At 38.3% G+C, this 22,342-nt stretch overlaps 1 protein-coding gene across 9 annotated transcripts in view; it reads left to right on the top strand.

Annotated features, from left to right (window-relative positions):
• Positions 1-21,093, top strand: part of LOC120304550 (potassium voltage-gated channel subfamily C member 1-like) — a 64,282-nt gene extending 43,189 nt beyond the window's left edge. For 2 of the 9 annotated variants that reach the window (XM_039335281.1, XM_039335279.1), the window contains exon 5: positions 5,625-5,759. Coding sequence is in view for 1 of the 9 variants with exons in the window: in XM_039335277.1 (XP_039191211.1) it covers positions 5,625-5,758 (134 nt within the window). In the remaining 8 variants the exon portion in view is untranslated. Of the gene's footprint in view, positions 1-5,624; positions 8,992-13,747 lie in introns of those variants that run through there. The other 7 variants (XR_005555743.1, XR_005555747.1, XR_005555746.1 and 4 more) reach the window with 7 other exon arrangements.
• Positions 21,094-22,342: the final 1,249 nt, after the last annotated feature.

Below are 22,342 nucleotides of genomic sequence, written 5' to 3'. Positions count from 1 at the left end.
ATGGATAGAATGAACAGATCAATATCCAACAAATATATATATTATATCTTCATAATATACTGTATACACCTCAGAGTAGTAGTCATGGATTGTGTGTTCTCCACTTCTTTCTTTTAAGGGGAAGGAGTATAGTGTTTTTAATAAAACAAATATTAAAAAAATAAAACAAATACCATACATTAACAGTAGCATATACATTATACCAGGCTTTTTCAAACTGAGTTCTGTTTGAATTTGATGGCAGTTCCCTGAGAAACTTAAGAGCAAAAAAGAAACCCTCAACTAATTTGAAAATATAAAGTTGCATAAATAAATTATATGCACAAACTTTATTTTATTGGCAATGTTTATCCCTAGAGTTTTGCCTTTTGATCAGGGATTCCAATGTTTTTTTAATGGGTTCTACAGCCTGAAAAAGTTTGACACCCCCCCTCCTGCGCTCAGTTATATGATACATGTGTCAGTCAGATTTAACCTGGAACATATATTTAAATTATGTTTCACATATTCATTCATCAAATAGCATGTTAATTGCATGCATTATGTTAATATTATGAATATACTTACAATGGTTTGAGCTTCAAACATACCATCTGGAATAAACTAAGTTACGCTTCCATTTAATATAGATAATGCTACCAAGAGTCTGTTGTGAGCTATAACCAATGAATCTTGTAGCCGACTGTGCACTTATCTTTGGAAGAGCTCAGGACCTTGAGCTGGGAAAGGAGAGCAGGCCTCTCCAAACTTCAGCATCCTTAGGCTGTGTCATTCTGTCCTGGAAGTAAACACCATTTTCAGAGCAGCTACAATGAATTATGGTCCTTGCCCAATGTGATGAGCACAATGAAATATCCCTTCCATTGGGAGCGGGGGCAGGAGGGAGACAAAGGTGTGGGGCCCTGTGGAGCGGGATGTGGGGCCCAAGGCCTGTGGGGCCTAATGGGGCAGGAAGCAAAGCAGGAAGTGGGAGAAGCCTTGGGAGGCCCAGAGTAGGCTGCATGTGAGCTAGAAAGGTACTGCATTACAGGTCTAGGCTTGCGCTAGGCCTCTCAGGGCTTCCCCTACCCCTGAGGCACCCCAGGCTCCATTTAATGACCCCATTGGGAATGGGAGAAGTGGGGGTTGTTAAATGGAACAATCATGTGATTGCCTCACTTAACGACCCTTATGATTTGTGACCAAAATGGCAGGTTCTATATTGGGTAGGCTCTATTAAGACCATGGGTCAAGGGCTACCTGTAAGAGCCTAAAGACTTGGCTCTGTTAGTTGGCCTAGGGCCCCAATAGAGGAACAGCGCAATGGAAGTGGTTCATCGAGTAACAACAGATCCCAACAGATCCCACCTCCCCCATTCTGCCCCTGCCCTCCCCACAGGTCCTTGGTTTTTAATTCTTGCTTTTAATTTAATTTAATTTTAATGTGTGTATGTATATGTATGTATGTATGTATGTAGGTCTTTGGTTATTCGGGTTTTCTCCGGCGTAAAATTGGAAGTGTCTTGGCAACGTTTCGACGAAGTCCCATTCGTCATCTTCAGGCTGGTGTTTTCAGCTTCGTGCTTCATGGAGCAATGTGTGGTCTTAGCTGTTTCTTCCTTTTAACTGCCAGTGGGTGTATGAACTGGTTGGGTGGGAGCTTGGCTGTGTTCTGATTGGGTGGAGGTGTGTTCTGATTGGTTAGGGGTTTGGCTGTGCTCTGATTGGATGGGGGGTTGGCTGTGCTCTGATTGGATGGGGGGGTTGGCTGTGCTCTGATTGGATTGGGGGGTTGGCTGTGCTCTGATTGGATGGGGAGTGTTCCGTTTGGGTGGGGGCTTTGTTGTGCTCAGGTTAGTCTAAGTGCAGGGGGTTTAAGATGGTGGGCTGCTTTGCTATTTTTGGCTTCGTGTTCGTGGTCGTGCCTCATCTTCATGTATGTATATGTATTTTGTTGTTGTTAATTGCGAAGTCGTGTCCGACCCATCGCGACCCCATGGACAACATTCCTCCAGGTCTTCCTGTCCTCTACCATCTTCTGGAGTCCATTTAAATTCACACCTACTGCCTTCAGTGACTCCATCCAGCCATCTCATTCTCTGTCGTCCCCTTCTTCTATTGCCCTCAATCTTTCCCAGCATTAGGCTCTTCTCCAGTGAGTCCTTCCTTCTCATTAGGTGGCCAAAGTATTTGAGTTTCAACTTCAGGATCTGGCCTTCTAAAGAGCAGTCGGGGTTGATCTCTTCTAGTACTGACCGGTTTGATCGCCTTGCAGTCCAGGGGACTCGCAGGAGTCTTCTCCAGCACCCTAGTTCCAAGGCCTCAATTCTTTGGTGCTCAGCCTTTCTTACGGTCCAACTTTCACAGCCATACATTGCAACTGGGAAAACCATGGCCTGGACTATACGTACTTTTGTTGGCAGGGTGATGTCTCTACTTTTTAGTATGCTGTCTAGATTTGCCATAGCTTTCCTCCCCAGGAGCAAGCGTCTTTTAATTTCTTGGCTGCCGTCCCCATCTGAGGTGATCTTTGAGCCCAGAAAAATAAAATCTGTCACTACCTCCATTTCTTCCCCATCTATTTGCCAAGAATTGAGAGGGCCGGATGCCATGATTTTGGTTTTCTTAATGTTGAGTTTCAAGCCAACTTTTGCACTCTCCTTCTTCACCTGCATCAAGAGGCTCTTTAGTTCCTCTTCATTTTCTGCCATTAGAGTGGTATCATCTGCATATCTGAGGTTGTTGATATTTCTCCCAGCAATCTTAATTCCAACTTTTGATTCATCTAGCCCTGCCTTTCTCATGATGTGCTCTGCATATAAGTTAAATAGGCAGGGCGACAGTATACAGCCTTGCCGGACTCCTTGTCCAATTTTGAACCAATCAGTGGGTCCGTGTTCGGTTCTCACTGTTGCTTCTTGACCCGCATATAGGTTTCTCAAGAGACAAATGAGATGGTCTGGTACTCCCATCTCTTTAAGAACTTGCCACAATTTGTTGTGATCCACACAATCATGTATATGTATATGTATGTATGTATATATATGTGTGTGTGTGTGTGAATATCCAAGATACCTTCCAACTTTATTATTATTATTATTATTATTAATAATAATAAATTAATTTAAAGCAAGAATTAAAAATCTGTCTATCTATCTATCTATCTATCTATCTATCTATCTATCTATCTATCTATCTATCTATCTATCGACTGTAAGCCACCCAGAGTCATTTATGGTAAGATGGGCAGCCAATAAATTTTATAATCAAAAAATAAATAAATATGTAGTGAACAAAAACAGGTTTTAGTGTCCTAGTTGCTACTTGCCTGTATGAAATACACAAAACACTTAAGTCATAACATGTTCAAGTCCCATACATCTCCTCAACAGATATATTGTCATATGCAAGTGTGGCCTGCATGGTTTTGTCTTTATTGCACAATCAGCTGTGAATTGTATAGCAAGCATGTAAATCGTGACAGTGAGGATCTTCTACATAAATGTGAAATAAGGGGAAAACAGGTTTTTAGGAGAGGGGGCAGAATGGAAAGTCATGGTGGGAATTGCTTTGGCAGCAAAAGGGTTTTTCAGATTAAATTCCTCCTCTATACAATCTGTGATCCCTATAATTATCAGACTTTATTTCTTGAGGATAATAAGTGCATTTTTTAAACCTGCAAACTTTTTTTCCCTTTCTTATGCAGGATATGCCCTTTTTTCTCCCTGTTTTTTATATATTCTGGAATGATTGAGTTGGGAGTGGGTTATATTATAGATACCAAGCAAGATTATAAAGTTTAGCCACTATAAATCAGTTGAATTAGGGAAAAATCTGTGTCTGAGAACACTTTTAATAGTCTTTTTACTGGCATTCTACTTTTGGATGAAGATGGATCTTATTTGGGGGAACCATTCCCATCTGCAACAGTAAACTCTATTCCAGAGGTGTCCAGATGTGGGAAGTAAAAAAAAATCAAGATGGTAGCTATAACGGTATGATTGAAATCCCATCCCTTTTTCACATACGCTGTGACAAACTTAAAAGGGGCAGAGCTTCAAATCACATGTTTGTAACCACCATGTTGACTTTTCGACACCCCCCCCCCCCACAGGGATACCTATGATAGAGTCCCATTCCAACCAACTCTGGTTCCATCAAGAAACCCATTAAGATTATTCCATCAAGATGGAATAATTACATAACAAAAAAGGAGATAAAAATAGACATGAACTGACAAAATGTTATTAGGCTAATTGATTAGACTGACATGAACTGAAAAGACCATAATCCAAGGATTCATGAATCTCTAAACTTTAAACAGATATCCTGATCAGAAGGCAATTGTCTGCTAATAGTTTTCAATTCAGGTGGAGAGCATGGGGCAACCCATTTCCAACTTTGCCGTCCCAGAGCTGTCCCCTTGATTGTAATGAAAGCAGCCAGGCAACCCAGGCCCAGTAGGGTCTGATGAAGGAAGAATTACATGTGGGATTGGAGGAGAGATTAATTTATGGTACTACTGGGAAGAAAGCAAGAATTCATTTGAAGCCCAGATGGAACAATACAGACCAGACAAAGCACTGATCAATAGATAATTACAAATATTGTTTTGATTTAAATAATTGTTACTTAAGGCTATTTTGGAATCAATTATTATACAGTACAGCATTATAGAATATGGCATGGGTTGTCACAGTTGGTGGTTTGAGATGCTGGTAAGGATGCAGGCTAAGGTCTAAAGTGAAGGAATAAGGTGTTTCCAGACAATGTTTTCAGTAGGCAATTAGTCTGCCTTATTCATAGCATTTTAAAGGAGCAGAAATCAGGATGACCTTGTTTTCTATCTGTAAATTACTTTTTAAAAAAGCACTGAAAAAAGAATGAAAAGGAATGGTTACATTAATGCCTTTTGACTGGCTTTAGTAGGTCACCCATTGGAAATATCTTCAAACAGATTTAGCAGTTTTATATAGCTAGTTAGCTGTTGTATCTAGTGACCTCTGCTGATCTAGGAACTGCCCTATAGCTATCTAAATAGCAGTATGGAAGGACTGAAACAGCACAAAATTTGGTTTTAGAAGGCCCCAATCTGCACAGCCATTGTTGAGAATTTCAGGAGTAGAAATCCACACATTTGTACTGTGCCAAAGGTGGGAATAGACACTAGTATTCAGGGGTGATTCCATAAACCAGCCTTTCTCAACAACCACCTTCCAATTGTATTGAGAATGCTACTTCTAAAGCATGCCAAATTGCTTAGACTGCTCTAAACCTCCACAAAGCGTGACTTCATATTAGTAAAAAGCTGTTTTAATTAAAACAAACTAAAATCAGAGTGCCCCAATTTGGACCATATAGCTAGTATCACTGCAGCTGATGAGGAATTGGGAATGAAGGAGAAAAAGCTGCTTCTTCAGAAATCATGATTATGAAACCTCAATTTTTTAAATGCAACCAACATTGGGGTAAATGGAGCAGATCTGAATCAGTGTAAAGTTATCAGTGAAGCATAGCAGAAAGTAGCTTCCCCCCATCCTGTTTATGCTATTGAGACTGCCTGACAGAGTGCCTTTAAGTCTTAACCAGACATGTGTTTTGTTCATTCACTCACTTCTCTCGTCTCTTTCCTTCCTTCCTGACAGCACTCCCCACAGGCTATGAGAAGTCCCACAGCCTGAACAGCATTGCTGGTCTACCTCCATCTCCAGCACCCCCTTCCTTTGGCTCACCTGGTTCGGTCCGACGTCCTCGCTCGCCCATCCCTTCCATACTCTAGAGACACACCAGGAATGCTTGGGTTAGCTTGTATGTTTGTTTCTTTAAAAAAAGAAGAAGAAGGAAAAGGAAAAAGAAAAAGAAAAGGTAATGCCAAAAAATAGGGGTGGGCAGAGTTAAAGGCAAAGAAAACACAATCTGCCAAATGCATTGGAACACACGAAATGCGGGAGACACCTATACAAGTGGTGTTGCACTAAATTTGCACTTTCTGGAGCATCCATGAGAATTCTGAGGCCTGAAGCCTTCGGTCCCTGTAGCTTTGAATCAGGAGTACAGCTTAAGCATCTACTGCGGGAGGAAGGGTGAGGGATGGTTTGCTCTGAAAATCCAAACACTCTAAAGCAGGAGAGGAGATGTGTCAAGGACAGACATTGCAGGAAAGAGCCCAAGGCCCTCCTGTCTGGATTCTCTGCATCCTTCCCTTCATCCACCTTACCAGACTGCACAGAATTTCTCTGGCCCTGGCTTTGCAGTTTCTCTCTCTGTTTAATGCTCTTTCCCTTTTCATCATCTTACTCAGGACTTTAATGAGCCATAGAGGCTTCCTTCCTTCTTTCTTTCCTTTCTTCCTTTTCTTCTGTTTTGTGTCTCTCGGCCTGCACCTTGTTTTCTATGTTTGGTTTCTCTGTCCTTCCTATCTATCTCTGAACCTTTCCCACAGAAAAATCTATCTCTCTGTTAAATCTTTCCTCATGAATATTTCCAGTCTCTCTATCTGTCTCTCTCTCTCTCTCTCTCTCTCTCTTAACTCTCCTTATTTCCTTAATAAGTGGTTCTGGTTCTTTAAACACATGGACCCCCCCCCCCCCGTTCCTCCAAAGAAGGCCACTCACTCATCTGCCTTGGGTCTTCTGTCTTTCCTTGGAATTGTTCTTCTGTTCTGTGCATGGATCTTCCATCAATCACAAGCAATAAGATCAGACTCTCCCTTCTGCCTGGATGCATGATAACGACTTTCCTATGATGTAGATAATCCAAGAATAACCAAGTTCCCACAGATGAAAGAGCTGAGGGTGAGCGCAGAGACCAGGATGGGGTCGAGGAGAAGGCAACTCCAGCATCTGACTAGGTTTGAAGGAGAATCTAGAGAACCATCCTCCTTCTTTTGCCTCTCTCTCTCTTTTCTTCTCTTTTGTTTGTTTCTTTTTCCACACACCGAAAAGGACAACGGAGCACTATTTGTTGAGGTGGGTGCTTTCACTGTGATTTTTTTTCCTGTTTCCATCCAAAGTTGGGATGGAATGCTCTTTTGTTCTGATTGCAAAAAACAACAACAAAAAAACCAAGAGTGGGGAAAACAAAGAGATATGAGAACAACAGCCAAGAGAATGCAGGAAAAAGAAATCTATTTTTCAATCGATAAAGAATACTTTAACCACAGAATCAGATAATTTGTTGGCGACTGCACAGGGAAAGACACCTTCCCTATGTTTCTTCTGGAACAAGAAAATATAGGACATGTCACTGAGCACTTGAGTATGGGACACCTGGGTTTTTTTCAAATGCTGCTGATACAGACAAAAAAAAAAAACGTAAGGAATAGCACCACCGAGCTAAACTATTTAGAATCTGCATTTTCCAAGCCAGCATGTATTTGCATGTAATACTGTAAGCGACAATATTTAATGTTATATGCAAAAGCAAATGAAAAAAAATGACAAAAAAGAACTACAAAAAAGCAAAAAGAGGTATATTTTCCTTCAGGACTTGCAATCCCCTTCAACGACAAACATCACCAAATTTATCAAGTACCCCCTCCCCCTGACCTGTTTCCATCCTGCAAGGGGGTAAGAAGTGCTGCACATTGTAGGAGGTGGATGAATCCTAAAGGGCTTTTTCTTTCCCTGGGCACGTGTCACGGATGGCGATAAGATGCCGACAGAGCGAGCCCTTTGTCCTAGACTAGAGCAAAATCCAACAGCCTTCTATTTGTTAAAAAAAAATGACCATATGATCTGAAATAATGCAAGGGGGAAGAGTAGCTTATACTCATTGCTAATCCAAGTAGTAAATTCCAGAGGAAAGGATGGTGTGGGGGCAGCAAGGCTGGCATTTTTATTATGTGAACACTGAGGAAGTAGGTTGGAGGGAATATAAAAGGCAGGAATTTGAGCAAGCTGGGAATAAGACATTGAGAAATGCTATACTACAATCCCTTGTACATAAAGGTGTTACCTTTAGCTGATATATATTTTAGCACAGGAATTCTGTTTCATCAGAGTGGTGTAATACTCAAAGCAGTGTGTTCCTTTTGTAGATGTTATCTTATTGGAGGCTACCAATCTTCAGTGCCTCAGCTTCCATTCAAAACCTGTTTTCCTAGCAATTAATTGTAGGAGAAAAATTAAGCACCTCAACCTGGTTCAAAAATATACACAACCAGTCTGGTTACTTTTTTTTTTAAATGAGAGATAAGATTTGCAGATTTGCACAGCTCAAGTTTTCCAATGAATGCACTTTTGAGGAATGCAAAATACCATGTTTTGCAAGACGCTCAGGACCGAAGAGGGAACTGTTAGCAGCATGTTAGTTTCTTGAAGTTTTTTTTTTTAAATAATTTCTTAAGTCTACCATCCTGTGGGAATTGGAGTTGACTGTACCAACAACATATGTCACAGGCAGGTTGATTACTTTGGCAGCAAAATATATCTGGCATGTTATCAGAGTATGAATTAAATGGGGAGATTTGTAACTGGAGCAACATGGCGCACTCCATAGGCAGTCTAAAAAATGTAGCTTTCTAAGGCCAAATATCACAAGTAGCTGAAGCAATAGTTATCCCATTGTCATGCATTGTTCTGTTGCCTCCTGTTGGCAGGCTTTTCATTGACAGGCTACAGGCAACGAATGGCACAAACCAAGCTATTGTGAAATACAGTTAGTCAACTATATTTTATGTTATTGGTCCATGTAAAATCTGTGAACATGACTAAATGCATCACACCATCTTTAGCATCTGAATGGCTTCTTAGCAAAGGGATAGCTATCTCCATTAAATAACCTTATGGTTAAAATAACCAGCACCAGTAGTTACATATCATTATGGTGAGTGCGTGTTCAGCTCTCAGAGAGCTAATAAATTATCTGACGGACCCTCTAGAAGCACTTCTAGCATAGTTTTTGTTTGGTTATACAGATGTTCTGCCTTTCCTTCTCTTCCATAGCATTTCCAAACACCCTACAAAGTGTGATGTACCATTTATAGTATTCAGTAGTAAAAAAATTAAAACATAAAGTGTTTTTCTTTTTTGTTAGTCGCATTAGAACAGTGGTTCTCAACCTTTCTAATGCCACGACCCCATAATACAGTTCCCCATGTTGTGGTGACCCCCAACCACTTATACATCACCGGGTGCCAAGGGCGTGGCCAAAGAAAAGGAGAAAAAAATGGCGGACAGCCTTATTTGGCGACCCCCGTGAAATGGTCGTTCGACCCCAAATGGGGTCCCGACCCACAGGTTGAGAACCACTGCATTAGAAAAAAAAACATTGTTTAGCTTAGAGCAGCATTTTTTTAAACTTGGTCATTTTAAGATGTTTGGATTCCAACCCCAAGAATTTCCCAGTCAGTAGATCTGGGAGTTGAATATATTGAATATATAGTAAAGTTGCCTAGTTTGAAAAACTCTGGCTTAGAAGACCATGGCTATATAAACTGGTTTTTCTCTCTAGCTAATAGTTACCACATTTTAATAGCTCAAAGGGACTAATATAGGGAACAGTTGAGATAAAATGAGGTACACTTTTCTGACATGCCATCAGATCAAAAGAATTCATTATCTAGATTCTAGGTCTATGTTAATATGTTATTATCTCAATTGAAACTTGAAAAGGCCTTGTTTTCTTGAAATATTGACCTAATGCCCAATCTACATCATCATTTGTAAAAAAAAAAAAATGCTAGTCTTCACTATCAGAGTAGCAAATGGAGACAAAGTATTTGAATATTGTCTCTGCTTAGTGAGATAACAAATATATAGACTTTTTTTCTCCTTTTTTATTGTTCCATAATACAAATTTGGAAGTCTCCTTCCTTCCTTCCTTCCTTCCTTCCTTCCTTCCTTCCTTCCTTCCTTCCTTCCTTCCTTCCTTCCTTTTTCCTTGAACTAGGAATTTCTATGTCTCTTATGTCTCTATGGGGCATAGGTTCTTAAATTAGTGTAAAGAGACAGAAATGACTAAAAGTATATTTTGGCTTATTACACTATGTTTGTATGAGTGAGGAATAGTTAGCATTTTTTTTTAGTCTGTTTTTTAAATTGTTCCAATTCACAATATTTTTTGACTGATCTAATTTATGGAAGGGTTTATAATGTAGTCAAGGTTGCTAAATTAGTTTGTGTGTGTGTGTGTGTGCGCGTATGAATGTAACTTATTTTTATAACAATAAATTGGTCTCCAATAGATATGAAGAATATCTCATATAATTGATTTTGCAATGAAAAAAATTAATATATATGAGATGCAGTGACAATTAGATGAATATCCATTAAACTCAAATATAATAAAAACTGTTTGACCTTGCGTTGCAAATTTATACTTGCAAAATCTTCAGGATTTCCTTTCCTCTTCCTGCACATGAGGACCTCTTTAACCTACTTTTTGAAACTTATCATGGTTCCCCATTACATCTCAACTTGGAAATCATAGTTGTTCTAGATGGACTTTATTAAAAGATGAATTTAGATGTGATAGGAAATTGTGGTTTGTTCAAAAACAAGGGTTCAGAGCTCCCAGAATTTACAAAATAGAATGAGGAGAGAAAATATGCAAATTTCATTGTACACAATATATTTTGTCATTCCAATTGAACCAGGCAGGATATTAAATAAAACATATTTAGGTGTATTTTCATAGCTTAGATAAATAAGCCTGTAATTTCTAAGTAAGAAAATACTAAATATGATCATCGAGTTTCTTCAGTTTGTTCTTCATCCATAAAGTTATTGTTCCTACATTTAATATATGTCAATTATGTAGCATAATAATTAAATTAAGTTTTCTGTTGAAATAGTTATTGTATTTTTAAACTCCTATGCTATCTCAGCATAATTAGAATCAGTAAATAATAAAGCAATCAAATTAAATTAATTGTCCTTCATAGCATATTAAAATCCCTCAGTTAAGAAAAAGCTATATAGCCAATTGAAACAAAATTGTCCTGAAAGCTGAAAAAGATGAAATTTTAGTACATTGATGAAATAACAAAAAAAAATTCCTTCCATTCATTTGTCTCCTGCACATCCCCTAAATTACATATGATTTCATAGGAAAATATATCACTGAATTAATCCAAGGTAATTAATAATTTAATCAAAATTTGATTTAATCAATCATAAGTTAGTTCCAAAGTCTTTTATATAGTCGAAGGCCGCAAGTGATATTATATGCCACCAAAATATCATGCCAATAGCAAGCACATTTTAATTTAAAAGTTTTGATTCTAATATAACCAATGAAAGAATCCACTTCCTTGTTTTTGTACTCTAGAATGCTTGTGAAGAACTTCAGAGATGATCAACAATTCAGTGATAATGCGATTTGGAACTTGTGGTTAGCATAATTTATGGGCTACCACAGACTAGTTTACATAGCTTTGGAGACTAAAACTTTGTAGAACCATATTTGTAACATACTCACTTTAGATTCTTTGGACTTCAGCAATAGTGGAAATTTTGTTTCAGATCAGTAGGACTTTTTTTCGAGAAAATGCTGGTGCAGAAATAGAATTTTATTTTGTGATATTGGAATTCAGGTAAATGAAAGCTGTCTTCATATGATGGGAGAAAAGAGTATCAACTGTACTTGATCTCACAGATAAGTAAGAATCTAAGTGAATATGTTACAAATGTGGTTCTACAAAGTTTTAGTCTCCAGAGCAGTGTTTCTCAACCTTGGCAGCTTGAAGCTGTGTGGATTTCAACTCCCAGAATTCCCCAGCCAGCCAAAGCGTCCCCAAAAGAATGCAACTAGGTTCAGATCAATATGGCTGCACCTATATGAGTATCCTCTGTCTACCTGAAAAATTGGAGTTTGAGGGAGCCAGACTGATTCTTCTTCTAGCAGAAAAAGAGGGCTTGTGTCTTCCAGTATGGCTAAATATGTCACACAAATTGTTCTGGCAATGAAAATTGCCCTTAAATCCATGGAGACTTTCTCATGAGATTAAATACCAGCAATGACATATCAATCCTACGTTATACTATGGCTATAAATTATATCTGTAGCATCCCACTTTAGACACTTTAGGACTGTAGTAAAGAAAAAGAAAAGACAAAAAAGGTTTAGCACCCAAAAAACTAAAGCAGAAGGATTCCTAGCCAACTATTATTCTGCAATCTTTATTTTTTTATTTGCAGGGACTTGTTTGAAAAGTGTATGTTCCTGTAAAGAGTAATTTTTTTAGCATAGAATCATAGCTAGTGAAAGTACCTAAAATTGCATTTAATGATAAGAGATGATGAGCCAATTTGCTCTCAAACTTTTCTTTTTCATTAAAGATTTCCATGCCCATACAAAAAGAGAGGGAACCCTCCCCCCTTAGCAGCCCACCACACCTCATCAAACATACCCATCTTACATACTATGCAAATATTTTTGTGGGTGCCTGTTTGAGCTCACCCCCCCCTCCCCAGACATGCACAATTCAAAGGATGGAAGCTCTTTATGCAACGATTTCTATGCAAAATAAATAAAAATATAAAAACTGGCTAGATTCAGGAGAGCAGTTGGGAACATAGGAAAAACATGGGAAGGATGAATTAATGCAGATGACTATTTTTTTAAAAAATGTTCCCTTTTGTGGTGCATGTTCTGTTTCCAAAATGGGGACAGTAGTTACTCTGGTCATGTTGACCTATATATCTTTTTGAAGGACATGTCGTTTCCTGTGTACATTATAATGAGACTGAGGCGATGAAGAGGCTTAAATTTAAGAAAGTGATGGTCAAAACTGCAATTCGGTGGATGCAGTACTATCTAGTAAGTACTGTAAAAATAAATGTATTAATTGTTTCTAAGTGGACACTCATATGACTACATAATGTACATTTTTCCTTTTCCACTGATATGGCCATTTTGTCTTCTCATTGTCTGAATGGTCTGAATGACTAAGAATAAAAGACAGGACATGGGCTTTCTAACCAGAGATTCCAACTGCAAAAGACTTACGTACAAATCAAGTTTGCATTAATTGTAGATTTTTCTACCAAGAGTTCCTCTTCTGCCTTTAAAAGGTAGATACAGAAGAGGATGATGTAGGCTCATTTAGGATTTTTGCCTTGTGGCACTTTGAATACCGTCTGTCCCCTACCCACCACATTTAGCAGGGTGGAAGTGCAACTTCCTTTAGCAAGAGTTTCATTTATTTTAATTGCTTTCGTTTGTATAATTTGATTTGGCTGGTTTGTCAGAGTTGATTGACGTTGATTGAGTTTGCATAGGACAGTTTGTGTGACCCAGTTCTCCTGGATTGTACCACTTCAAAAGATGGAGTGGTGGAAGGAATGTTCCCCAGGCTTGTAAAATTGCTATTCTCTCTGGCTTGAGTAACATGGAATTTTGGAAATAGATTAAAATAGGTCCTTGATTTTTCCTGATTATATTAGTAATATGCATGAGAATCTTAGCTAATAATATTTGTTAGGGCTTAGCAATCTGTCTGGACTTGATCTGTGTATTTGAATGCAAGCCCATATTATAAACTATTGTTTGTAGAAAACTAGCAAGTCAGGTAAAATAAGCTAATCTATAAACTTGACATTGGTAGACAAAGTTTATATTGCAGCCAAGAATTCTGTAGTCATCTTTGCATTCAAAACTGGGGCAGGCCCAGGAGAGTCATAATGTCTTTTGCAAGTAAATAATTGGCTCTGAATAAGTAGCCTGAGATAACATATTTGTAAAACTGATATGCATGAATCATAGTACCATTTAAAGATCAATATCACTTTCTATTATGTCATTTCTTTTCACTCTTCCTTTGCAGTATTTTCTTCCTTGACAAGATGAAAAAATACACATTCTGTATGAAGAATTATGTTAGCAACAAAAACATTGCCTTGCTTTTCCATTTCAAATATTGTCATTGGAATAATTTTTTTTCTTGTGGTCTTTTTGGTTGTTTTTGAGAAGTCATTGGTCACTTATGTGTCAACAGAAACATTTTGAGCCTTCTCAAAATGTTTGGATGTCTTTTAAACGAGGACATTTGTGGCTACTTAATTCACTATCACTGAGGCAAGAAAAGAAATAATTTTCATTAAAAAAAACTAATTATACCATGTAGTCTATTTGCAAGAAATGGTCAGGTTTGAGAGTTGTTTTTTTTTAACTATTCCAAATCACAGAAAAAAGTAGAAACTTTTCCAAAGGAAATAATCTGGAAATGTAAAATGTCAGTAATATTTTCCACATGTAAAATACTGTTGTCGCTTCTGACCCTCTACCACAATAGAAACGTACATTTGAATTCAAATATAAGCACAAAGTAAAAAATCATGAAATACATGACAGTGATCTTTCTGAGATGTTTAGAAAATCAGTGAATTAAATGATGGCAGCATTTTTAATAAACCATTTTTGAACTTGTCACATCATGCTAATTTTTCCATTTTCCATATGCAAGAGACCCATTGCTGTCATAAGAATTTGCAGTTTCAAATGAGGAAGGTTGGATATTTAAGAATTTGAATGATGCCATCGGTCCTGAAGAAAGTCCTGCTAGTGTTTTCTCTATCCTTTTGGTTTAGAGAAGAGATGTAAATGGAAGAAAAATGAGGAAAACTGGAATAGTACTAATGAATGAATCAGGAGGAGGTTCCAGTTATGGTGGATCTTCAGAGATGGTGGATCGTCATATTGTTGAGTTCACAATGTCCAAATCATGGCTTTAATTGTGCCTTGAAAAGGAGTGAACATTCAACCTGTGCAATTTAATTTCTAATTAATTGGATATTTGCGTGTTTGTAAGTACAGACATATCAACAATATATTTGTGAACTGCCTATCACTTATGAATGGTTATGCATAAGTCTTCTTTTTGATCAGAGTTTGTCATTCTTGCCTCAGAATCTCATAAATAATTCCTCTGTGTATGTACAGAGTGCCTTTCCTACACTAATATGAATTGCCAATTTCCTGATTCTCCTCTTTCTTATAAAAAAGGGAAGTGCAGTCTATATCAGGAGTAGGCCACCATGGGCCTTTTACAACCCATGGACTTCAACTCCCAGAATTTCTGAGCCAGCCAGGAATTGAAATCCACGGGATGTAAAGGGGTCATAGTTGCCCATCCCTGCCCTATATGATGAACCTGTAAGTTGTAAGGTTGGACAAATTGGGCTAAAATAATCATGTTTTGGTATATAGAGATGCTTTAAGTCTGGATGAATGTCACTTTTCTCCCCAAATTCCAATTTAAAATAAATACACAGAAGGTGTGTGTCATACTAAACAAACAGACAATAACAGCAGCAGATTATCCTCTTTTTACATAGATGGATAAATAAATGGGGAAGTGGCTAAAGCCTGAGCAAGAGTGAAAGTGTATGCAAAAAGTAGCTATCATTTTCTAGAAATTTATCTTAGTCCAAATTTTGATCACAAGGACAAGAATTTGCAAAGGAAAGGCATTCTGCACACATTCAGAAATATTCCTTTTTTTCTACAGATCTTGCAAGAGAAAAAAGAATCAGATTTAACAATAGAGAAGCATCTACTTAAACAAAATAGCAATCAACTCCAGGAAAGCCCTCGTGTTAGTTGTATATATTCCTTTGTCCATTTTTGTTCTCAAAAATCATCAGCTAATTAGTCTGCAAGCAGGCTAATGGTTGAGGCCTAGAACTTTGAACGATATTTCTTCCAATCAAAAACTTCTAGAGGAACCAGTCCAGTCCAAAACTCATTTTTTTCCACTTGAACTTCTTTTTATTTTCATCAGGGATAATGTTCAAACCAAGAGATGTCTTCACAGTCACTGATATAACCCAATATCACAATCTTTCATTCACATCACTTGCAGCATTGAGATGGCATTGCAGCTGTTAAGTGAGGTTATAGTGCAAGGTGAAAACAGGAGAATTAACCAGTGGAGCAGCTTGCCTTCAGAAGTTGTGAGTACTTTCAAGAAGAGACTGGACAGCCACGTCAGAAATGGTATAGGGTCTCCTACTTGAGCAGGGGGTTGGACTAGATGACCTACAAGGTCCCTTCCAACTCTGTTATTCTGTATAATGGATATGTCCATGCATATTTTAATCTTTCATAGGTCTGCTTCTCCAGCTAGCACTTAATGGATCAGTACCTCTGAATCCATGCATTTCTTGGTGTTGAGGCAGAACAGAAGTCTACTGTACTGATCTTTATTGTGTGTTTGAATGTGCTGCCAGAGACAAGGGGCTTCAGCCATCTGATAACATGTAAGATAGAGTCAAGCCTTCTAGAGCGCAAGAGCTGACCATGAATGACTAAATTTTTCATACAAATCAATCTTTATGAATGTCTATCTAAGAATGGAGGGGTTTTGCTAAATTCTATCTCTTTGTTGCCAGATTAGCCCTAGCTTTCATTCTACCTGACAGATAACATTTTTGCCTAGTAGTAAATTGAAGTCACAATCATAATCTGTACGTGTAAAAGTCAGGCTGTTTTTTAGCAAGTGTTTTCCTTAGCTCTGTCAATCCCCTGCTACACTGAAAAAAAACCCTCTATTTGTGTGTCTGTGGAGGTGACTGACTGGCTGCGTCTGCTACAAGACAATCTCCTCCTCACCTTTGCTAGATGACTTTAGATGCATTCCTACAAAGTGGCTAATAGGAGGTAGACAATTGCCCTGCTCTTGCAATGTTTAGGCGCAATGTGACGTCTTAAAAGGAGTAGGAAGAATAGAGAATATCTTCAGAAGAAATATGTTGTGTTCTACCACTGTCTTTCCAGCAATGCTTCTCCCCAGTGTTATATGAAATTAGGAGCAAGGGTGGGAAAAAGATAGAGGAAAGACGGGTGACTTTTGACTCAGGAAAGACTGGGTTTGGGTGGGTGGGGAGTGGAAATGTGATTTTTCCCCCACTGCTGGTTTGGCAGTGAGGCTTAGGTTTGGCAAAAGTTGGTGCCAAAAGTTGTTGATGATGGGTGGGCTCAGGGACAATGGGGGAGGGACACAGAACTATTTTTTCAAAACAGATGTATTATAGTAATTATAATTTTAAAAAACTGAAATTGATGCTATTTTTTCATAAATCCCTTTTTCCCCCATCCAGTTGCCAGAGAAATATTTTTTAAAAAAAGAACACTGTAACGGAGGCAAAAGGATTTCATGGGGGCAGTCAAGGGGAGAAGAATCATGAAGGATGCAGGTGGTAAAAGCACAGAGTGGTGTTCTTTTGCCAAATATACATACATACATACATACATACATACATACATACATACATACATACATACATACACATGAGAAAGTTTTCTTTGTGATTTTCACAGTGTTTTTCTCCCAAATGAAATTATTTCTTCTGCTCACAATGAGCAAAAATATTAAACCAGGTCAAAGAGGACAAAAATGTTTTATAGTTTTTCTAATTCAAGAAAAAAAATGAAACTATTAACTTTTACTCCCTGAAAATATACAATTTAAATAATATTTATCTATGTTTCATCCCCTATTGGAAGCTTTAATACAGAAAGCTCTATTTTAATGCCTTGAAACTTGAATGTACATTTTACTTCTTTATTCAATGTAGGTGATACTGAATCCTCCAAAATAAATTATGTTCCAATCATTCAATTTCCAGAAATGTCAACCTTTTTAAAAAGAAAAAATTTATTTGATTATTCTAAAAAGAAATCGGGCAGGAAAAAATTAAATATGTCAAGGGGGAGAGTTAATTGGTACAATTAATGTTTTTTCGTTTAGAGATGCAAATGTCTGCTTGATATCCCGTGGTATTTTCTTCCTTCACGTAGAATTGATGTTCCAAAAATGTTTAGAATTCTTAAATGTTAAATTATTAATTGTTGGGGAGGGGGTTGGCGAGTCAAAGGAACAAAATTCAAGTTTGTATTAATGTATTGGATCCTCTGTTTTGTCCCCCTCAACCCATTATCTGTTTACCCCGACACAAAACATCACACCTAAACATACCCTAGTATCCATTCTTTTTCATCCTACAGAAGTACCATATTCATTTTCTTTTGCAAAACAGAATCTCATTTTGATGAGATTTAAAATCATATCATAATTTAAAGTGAAGATCATTGCAAATTCATATTGGTCATATTTATGGTGATTGACAAGGATGGCTTCCCCAAATGTATTTTACTTTGGTGAAGATTATATGCTTTCTCCTTTTAGAGGATTACAAATTCCCTGCTAAATATTTAACTTGTTTAAATATCTGATTTGGATATGATCAAACAATGTTATTGTAGCAGCGGCTTTCAGGGGGAGTAGAATTATCACTTCAATAAAACTGTTTAACCTGCAGGGTGTCTGTTGAGCAATTTGCGTGTTGCTGTACGGAAGTCTTTACCATCTATTTTCAGCTTCTATCAGCTTCTTGAGGAGATTTTCTAAGGACTGAAATGTTATCCATGTTCATTTCACACACTCTCAAATCATTCCAGATTCCAAAGAGAGATACAACGTATTTTCTCTCCTGCATATTCCAGCTTGTCTTGAAGCTAAAAAAGAATGACCAGAATATCTTTTAAAAGGAAAAAAGAAAGAAGTTGATAGGATCCAGTTAGAATAGATAACTATGCAGCCGCTTCAGTCCTATTCATTTCAAAGAATATACTTCCCAGAAGATACATCACAGAAGCAAGACATGTTTCATGTCTATCTTTTGTCACATTCAAACTGACTCAGTTTAGCTCCTTCTAAGAATTTACCCCATGTGTTTAGTATCATTGCCTGCAAAAGACCTCTTAATAGCAACTTCTTGGTGTTCTCTGAGCTTGGCTGTTCACTTGCAGACATTTCATTACCCAACTAGGTAAGATCATCAGAGCATTAATGGTTCTTTTTTCATGGCTTCCCACAGGGAATTATAGTTCAAGGATAGCAAAGAAAGTCTAGAACAGAGAAATTCAACTTCTTGGAGCTCCTTAGGAGAAGCCATGCTCTTAACACATCACTGGCTTGGGCTTATGGTGCATTAATGTCTGGGTAACATGAATTATCCCAGTCATTGTTTCATAATCACTACTCAAACTTGGGGCAATACCCAGAGGTGTATAGCCCATGCATTTACATCAGTTCAACGCATCTATGCAAAGCCTGGGCTGATGACTTATACATTTGCCCACATAATATTGAATTACATCATCAGGACCTATTCATACTTTAATCTTCACCTTGGTTTTACAGAGCTTTGCTGTCATGGCATCTTTCAAAGAATTTTGGGAGTTATGACCTTTTAAGGATGCTAAGACAGCTTTGTTTGAAATCTCCCATTTTCAATTCATAGGATTACCATTGTACGATTTCTCTAGAGAAAAGTAATTATTATTGAACCAGGCTTCAGTTCTCTGATGTTGACAATGCCCTTCTTCCACATATATACAACCCAATAGAGATATGGACATGTATGTGTATCTGTATGTATACACAGAGTAAAAATCAAAGGGAATAGGAAGCTATCTTATATTGACTTTGTCCATCAATCCTTCTCAATCAGTGTTGTTGACCTTGAATGAGACCCAGAATTTGCAGCAAGGGTTTTTTTCTCACCTTGCCTATAGCTGTAGGAAGTGAATCTGGACTCTCCTGCATCACATTGTTGTGTTCAATCACTGTGTCTGAGCTTCCCAACAGCAGACATGCTCAAAATGTAAATTATATAAGGGGGGATGCATAGTCATGCAATTCAGGCCCTCAGTTTCCTATTTTGCAACTGTCATCAACCATTTAATGTTCCGGCTGCTGGGCTATAAGGACAGAAAGGCAGCCATTTGGGGCTGCACTTCAAGAGGTTTCTTTCGGCCCTCTTTCAAAGTCATTTATACAGCCTGTTCTTCGCCAAGCTCTGCACTTGCTCTCTTAATAGGAGAAATACCTCCAGGTCAATCTCATACAGAAAGCAATAAAATCAGTCCGCATCACCCGCCCCTCCAGATAACAGAAGCTTCCGGAACACAAATGTGAATTCACATGTTTTGCCTTGTGGTGACAGGGCACATGGGGCACCAATCCTTCAAAAGCCAGCTAATCCTCTTTCACCTTAACCAACTCTCTTCCTACTTCTCTCCCTCCATTATAATTTAAAGTCAGAGAAATTACTCATTCTAAGTCAAAATTGGTCCATATTTTTCTTCATCCCTCTCATTCTAACAAACACATTTCCCTCTATACAAGCAACCAACCAGTCCAAAATTTCATTCTCCATCAGTCCCTTCTAGTTTTCATAACAATGTTTTTTATTTTCTAGTTAACAAACATCAACATCTTAATTAAGATGAAATCTACCTGATAAGCAATAGTAAGAGATGCAGATGTCACTAATTTCTAAAGGCAGGCCGTGATGGTAATGTATGGTAATTTACCATATTATTTCAGAAATACAGATCATGATTTCTATCCATCCATGCTAATATTCTCCGAGGCTTATCAAGTTATCCAGATCCATATATCGATGGATATGCAGGGCAGATCAACACTGATTTATGTTTCCACTATGCTCTTTTCCATTTTGCTTCATCATCCTGTGACTCCAGCATGAAGCAATAACCCATCTACTGTATAATGTATTTGGTGTACAAGATCCATTCTTTTTCTTCCACCTTTCTGATTTTTCATCATCACCTTCTGTCCCTTCCCACCCGGATGCCTCATTGGTCTTGAATTTCAGTTTGCTCTGAGAGGGAGGAGAGATTAACCAGCAAAATCCAGACCTCTTGAAACAAGAAACCATTGGGCCACTTGGTTTTAACTGCTTGCCATCACCGATTCTTCCTTTCCTTTCATTGCCACTCAACTCTGGTGCTACAAGGGACTCCTGGATAAGGGTTGGGGCTAGGTTCTTCTGAAAACTCCTTAAGATCTGGCCCTATTCCCATTCCTTTGCACCTCCCCTTGAGGGTCATTGAGAAGGAGGTGCAGTTCAGATTTTTGTTAATTTTGCAAAGATCTTTGTTATGTTCCTCATTGTTCTGTTCCACTCACTCTGCTTTCTCCCCTCTCAGCACACCATCCTCCCATGTCTCCCATGTCCTCTGGTCTTCAATCTCTGGGACATAGTAGTGTCTGCATGAGCTGACATGCCGAGGTTACCGCATGTAATAAAATTATTTCCTTTTCATTTAAAACTTTCAAAAAAACAACAAAAAACAACCAACCACCAAATGCATTCAGTGTGATTCATTGGCTGAAGATGGGAGGGAGGGAGGGACACTGGGTTCACCCGATGGAACAACGAAGCTACTCTCCAACTCAAGTAACAAAACTTAAGCAGCTGGAATTGCCAACCATCTGTTTCTCCCACTTGTGTTGTCCAAAGAGGAGAACATGCTTTACTGTATCAGCCCTTTCTCTGGTATGTGGGCATTATCTTGGAGAGCGTTCTCTAGGAAGCCAAGAAAAAGGAGCAAAAGAGTTGGTGTCTACAAGGGCCATCATTAAATCTTCTTGCCTTAGTGATGATGCTCAGGCTACCCCCAGGAAGAGGCTGAATATTATGAGCACAGTTGAAACAAATGCTGTTAGAAGGAAAGGCCCTTCAGCCTTTTTTTCAGTAGGATTATAAGATGGAGTTGGACTGCACTTGCTATGAATCTTGAAGTCCTTCTGGCCAAGGGAAAAATGTTAGTTATGTGCTGTTACATCAATTACCAATTCAATATCTATGGCATTATACAAATCTTAATGAAAACAGTTTTGCTGCTAAGGAGACCAAATTGTGTTTGGGGGGGGGACTGTAAGGAAAACAAAAGGGGAAAGGACAGTTCTGTTCCTTTCCTTTTTTTTTTTTTGATCTGGCCAGATTGGCAATCTATGATGGAAGTTTTTCCTATCCCAGTTTGCAAGGCGAGTGCAAAGCTTTACTTGCCAATGAAGCCAGCCAACTCATACCAGGAGAATTGAGCCAGACATGAAAAACAGGGCATTTGAGAAAAGAGACTTTCCATAGCACTACTTGTATATGTTCTCCAAGACTACAGCAAAAGAGATTCAAGCTGACCTATTCTCATTTCAGCGCTACTGAGTTTAAAATGCAGAGGATGCCCCGGGAGACAATCAGTGCTCCTTTCTGACCCTAAATAGAAAAACACAAAAAGCAGCATCCAGTTATTGTTGCCCTTCTCCCTCTCTTTTGATTGGCATTTAAAAGGTCTAAGGTTTCACGTTCAGTACCAGCAGCAAAGCTACTAAGGTGGCATTTCTAGGCCCCTTTTATTAAAACAGTAAGGGGGTAAATCCCATGAAACTATAATAGTTTAACCTCTGTGGGGAAAAGACAAAGTCCAGGAACAGATAGAGCAAAGTTCTTGACAATGCGAAATGCCCCATCTCCAAGAGTCACAGAATTTCAGCACTTTTACTAGGAAACTGAAATGGTGATATTAGCAGTTGAACAGCAAGTGAACT

The sequence above is a fragment of the Crotalus tigris genome, unplaced genomic scaffold, assembly GCF_016545835.1.
Source record: "Crotalus tigris isolate CLP2741 ecotype Arizona unplaced genomic scaffold, ASM1654583v1 scf7180000017639.5415321, whole genome shotgun sequence".
In the NCBI taxonomy this organism is placed as follows: domain Eukaryota; kingdom Metazoa; phylum Chordata; class Lepidosauria; order Squamata; family Viperidae; genus Crotalus; species Crotalus tigris.
Note: the sequence above shows the minus strand (reverse complement) of the source record. Positions and strands in the feature narration are given on the sequence as shown.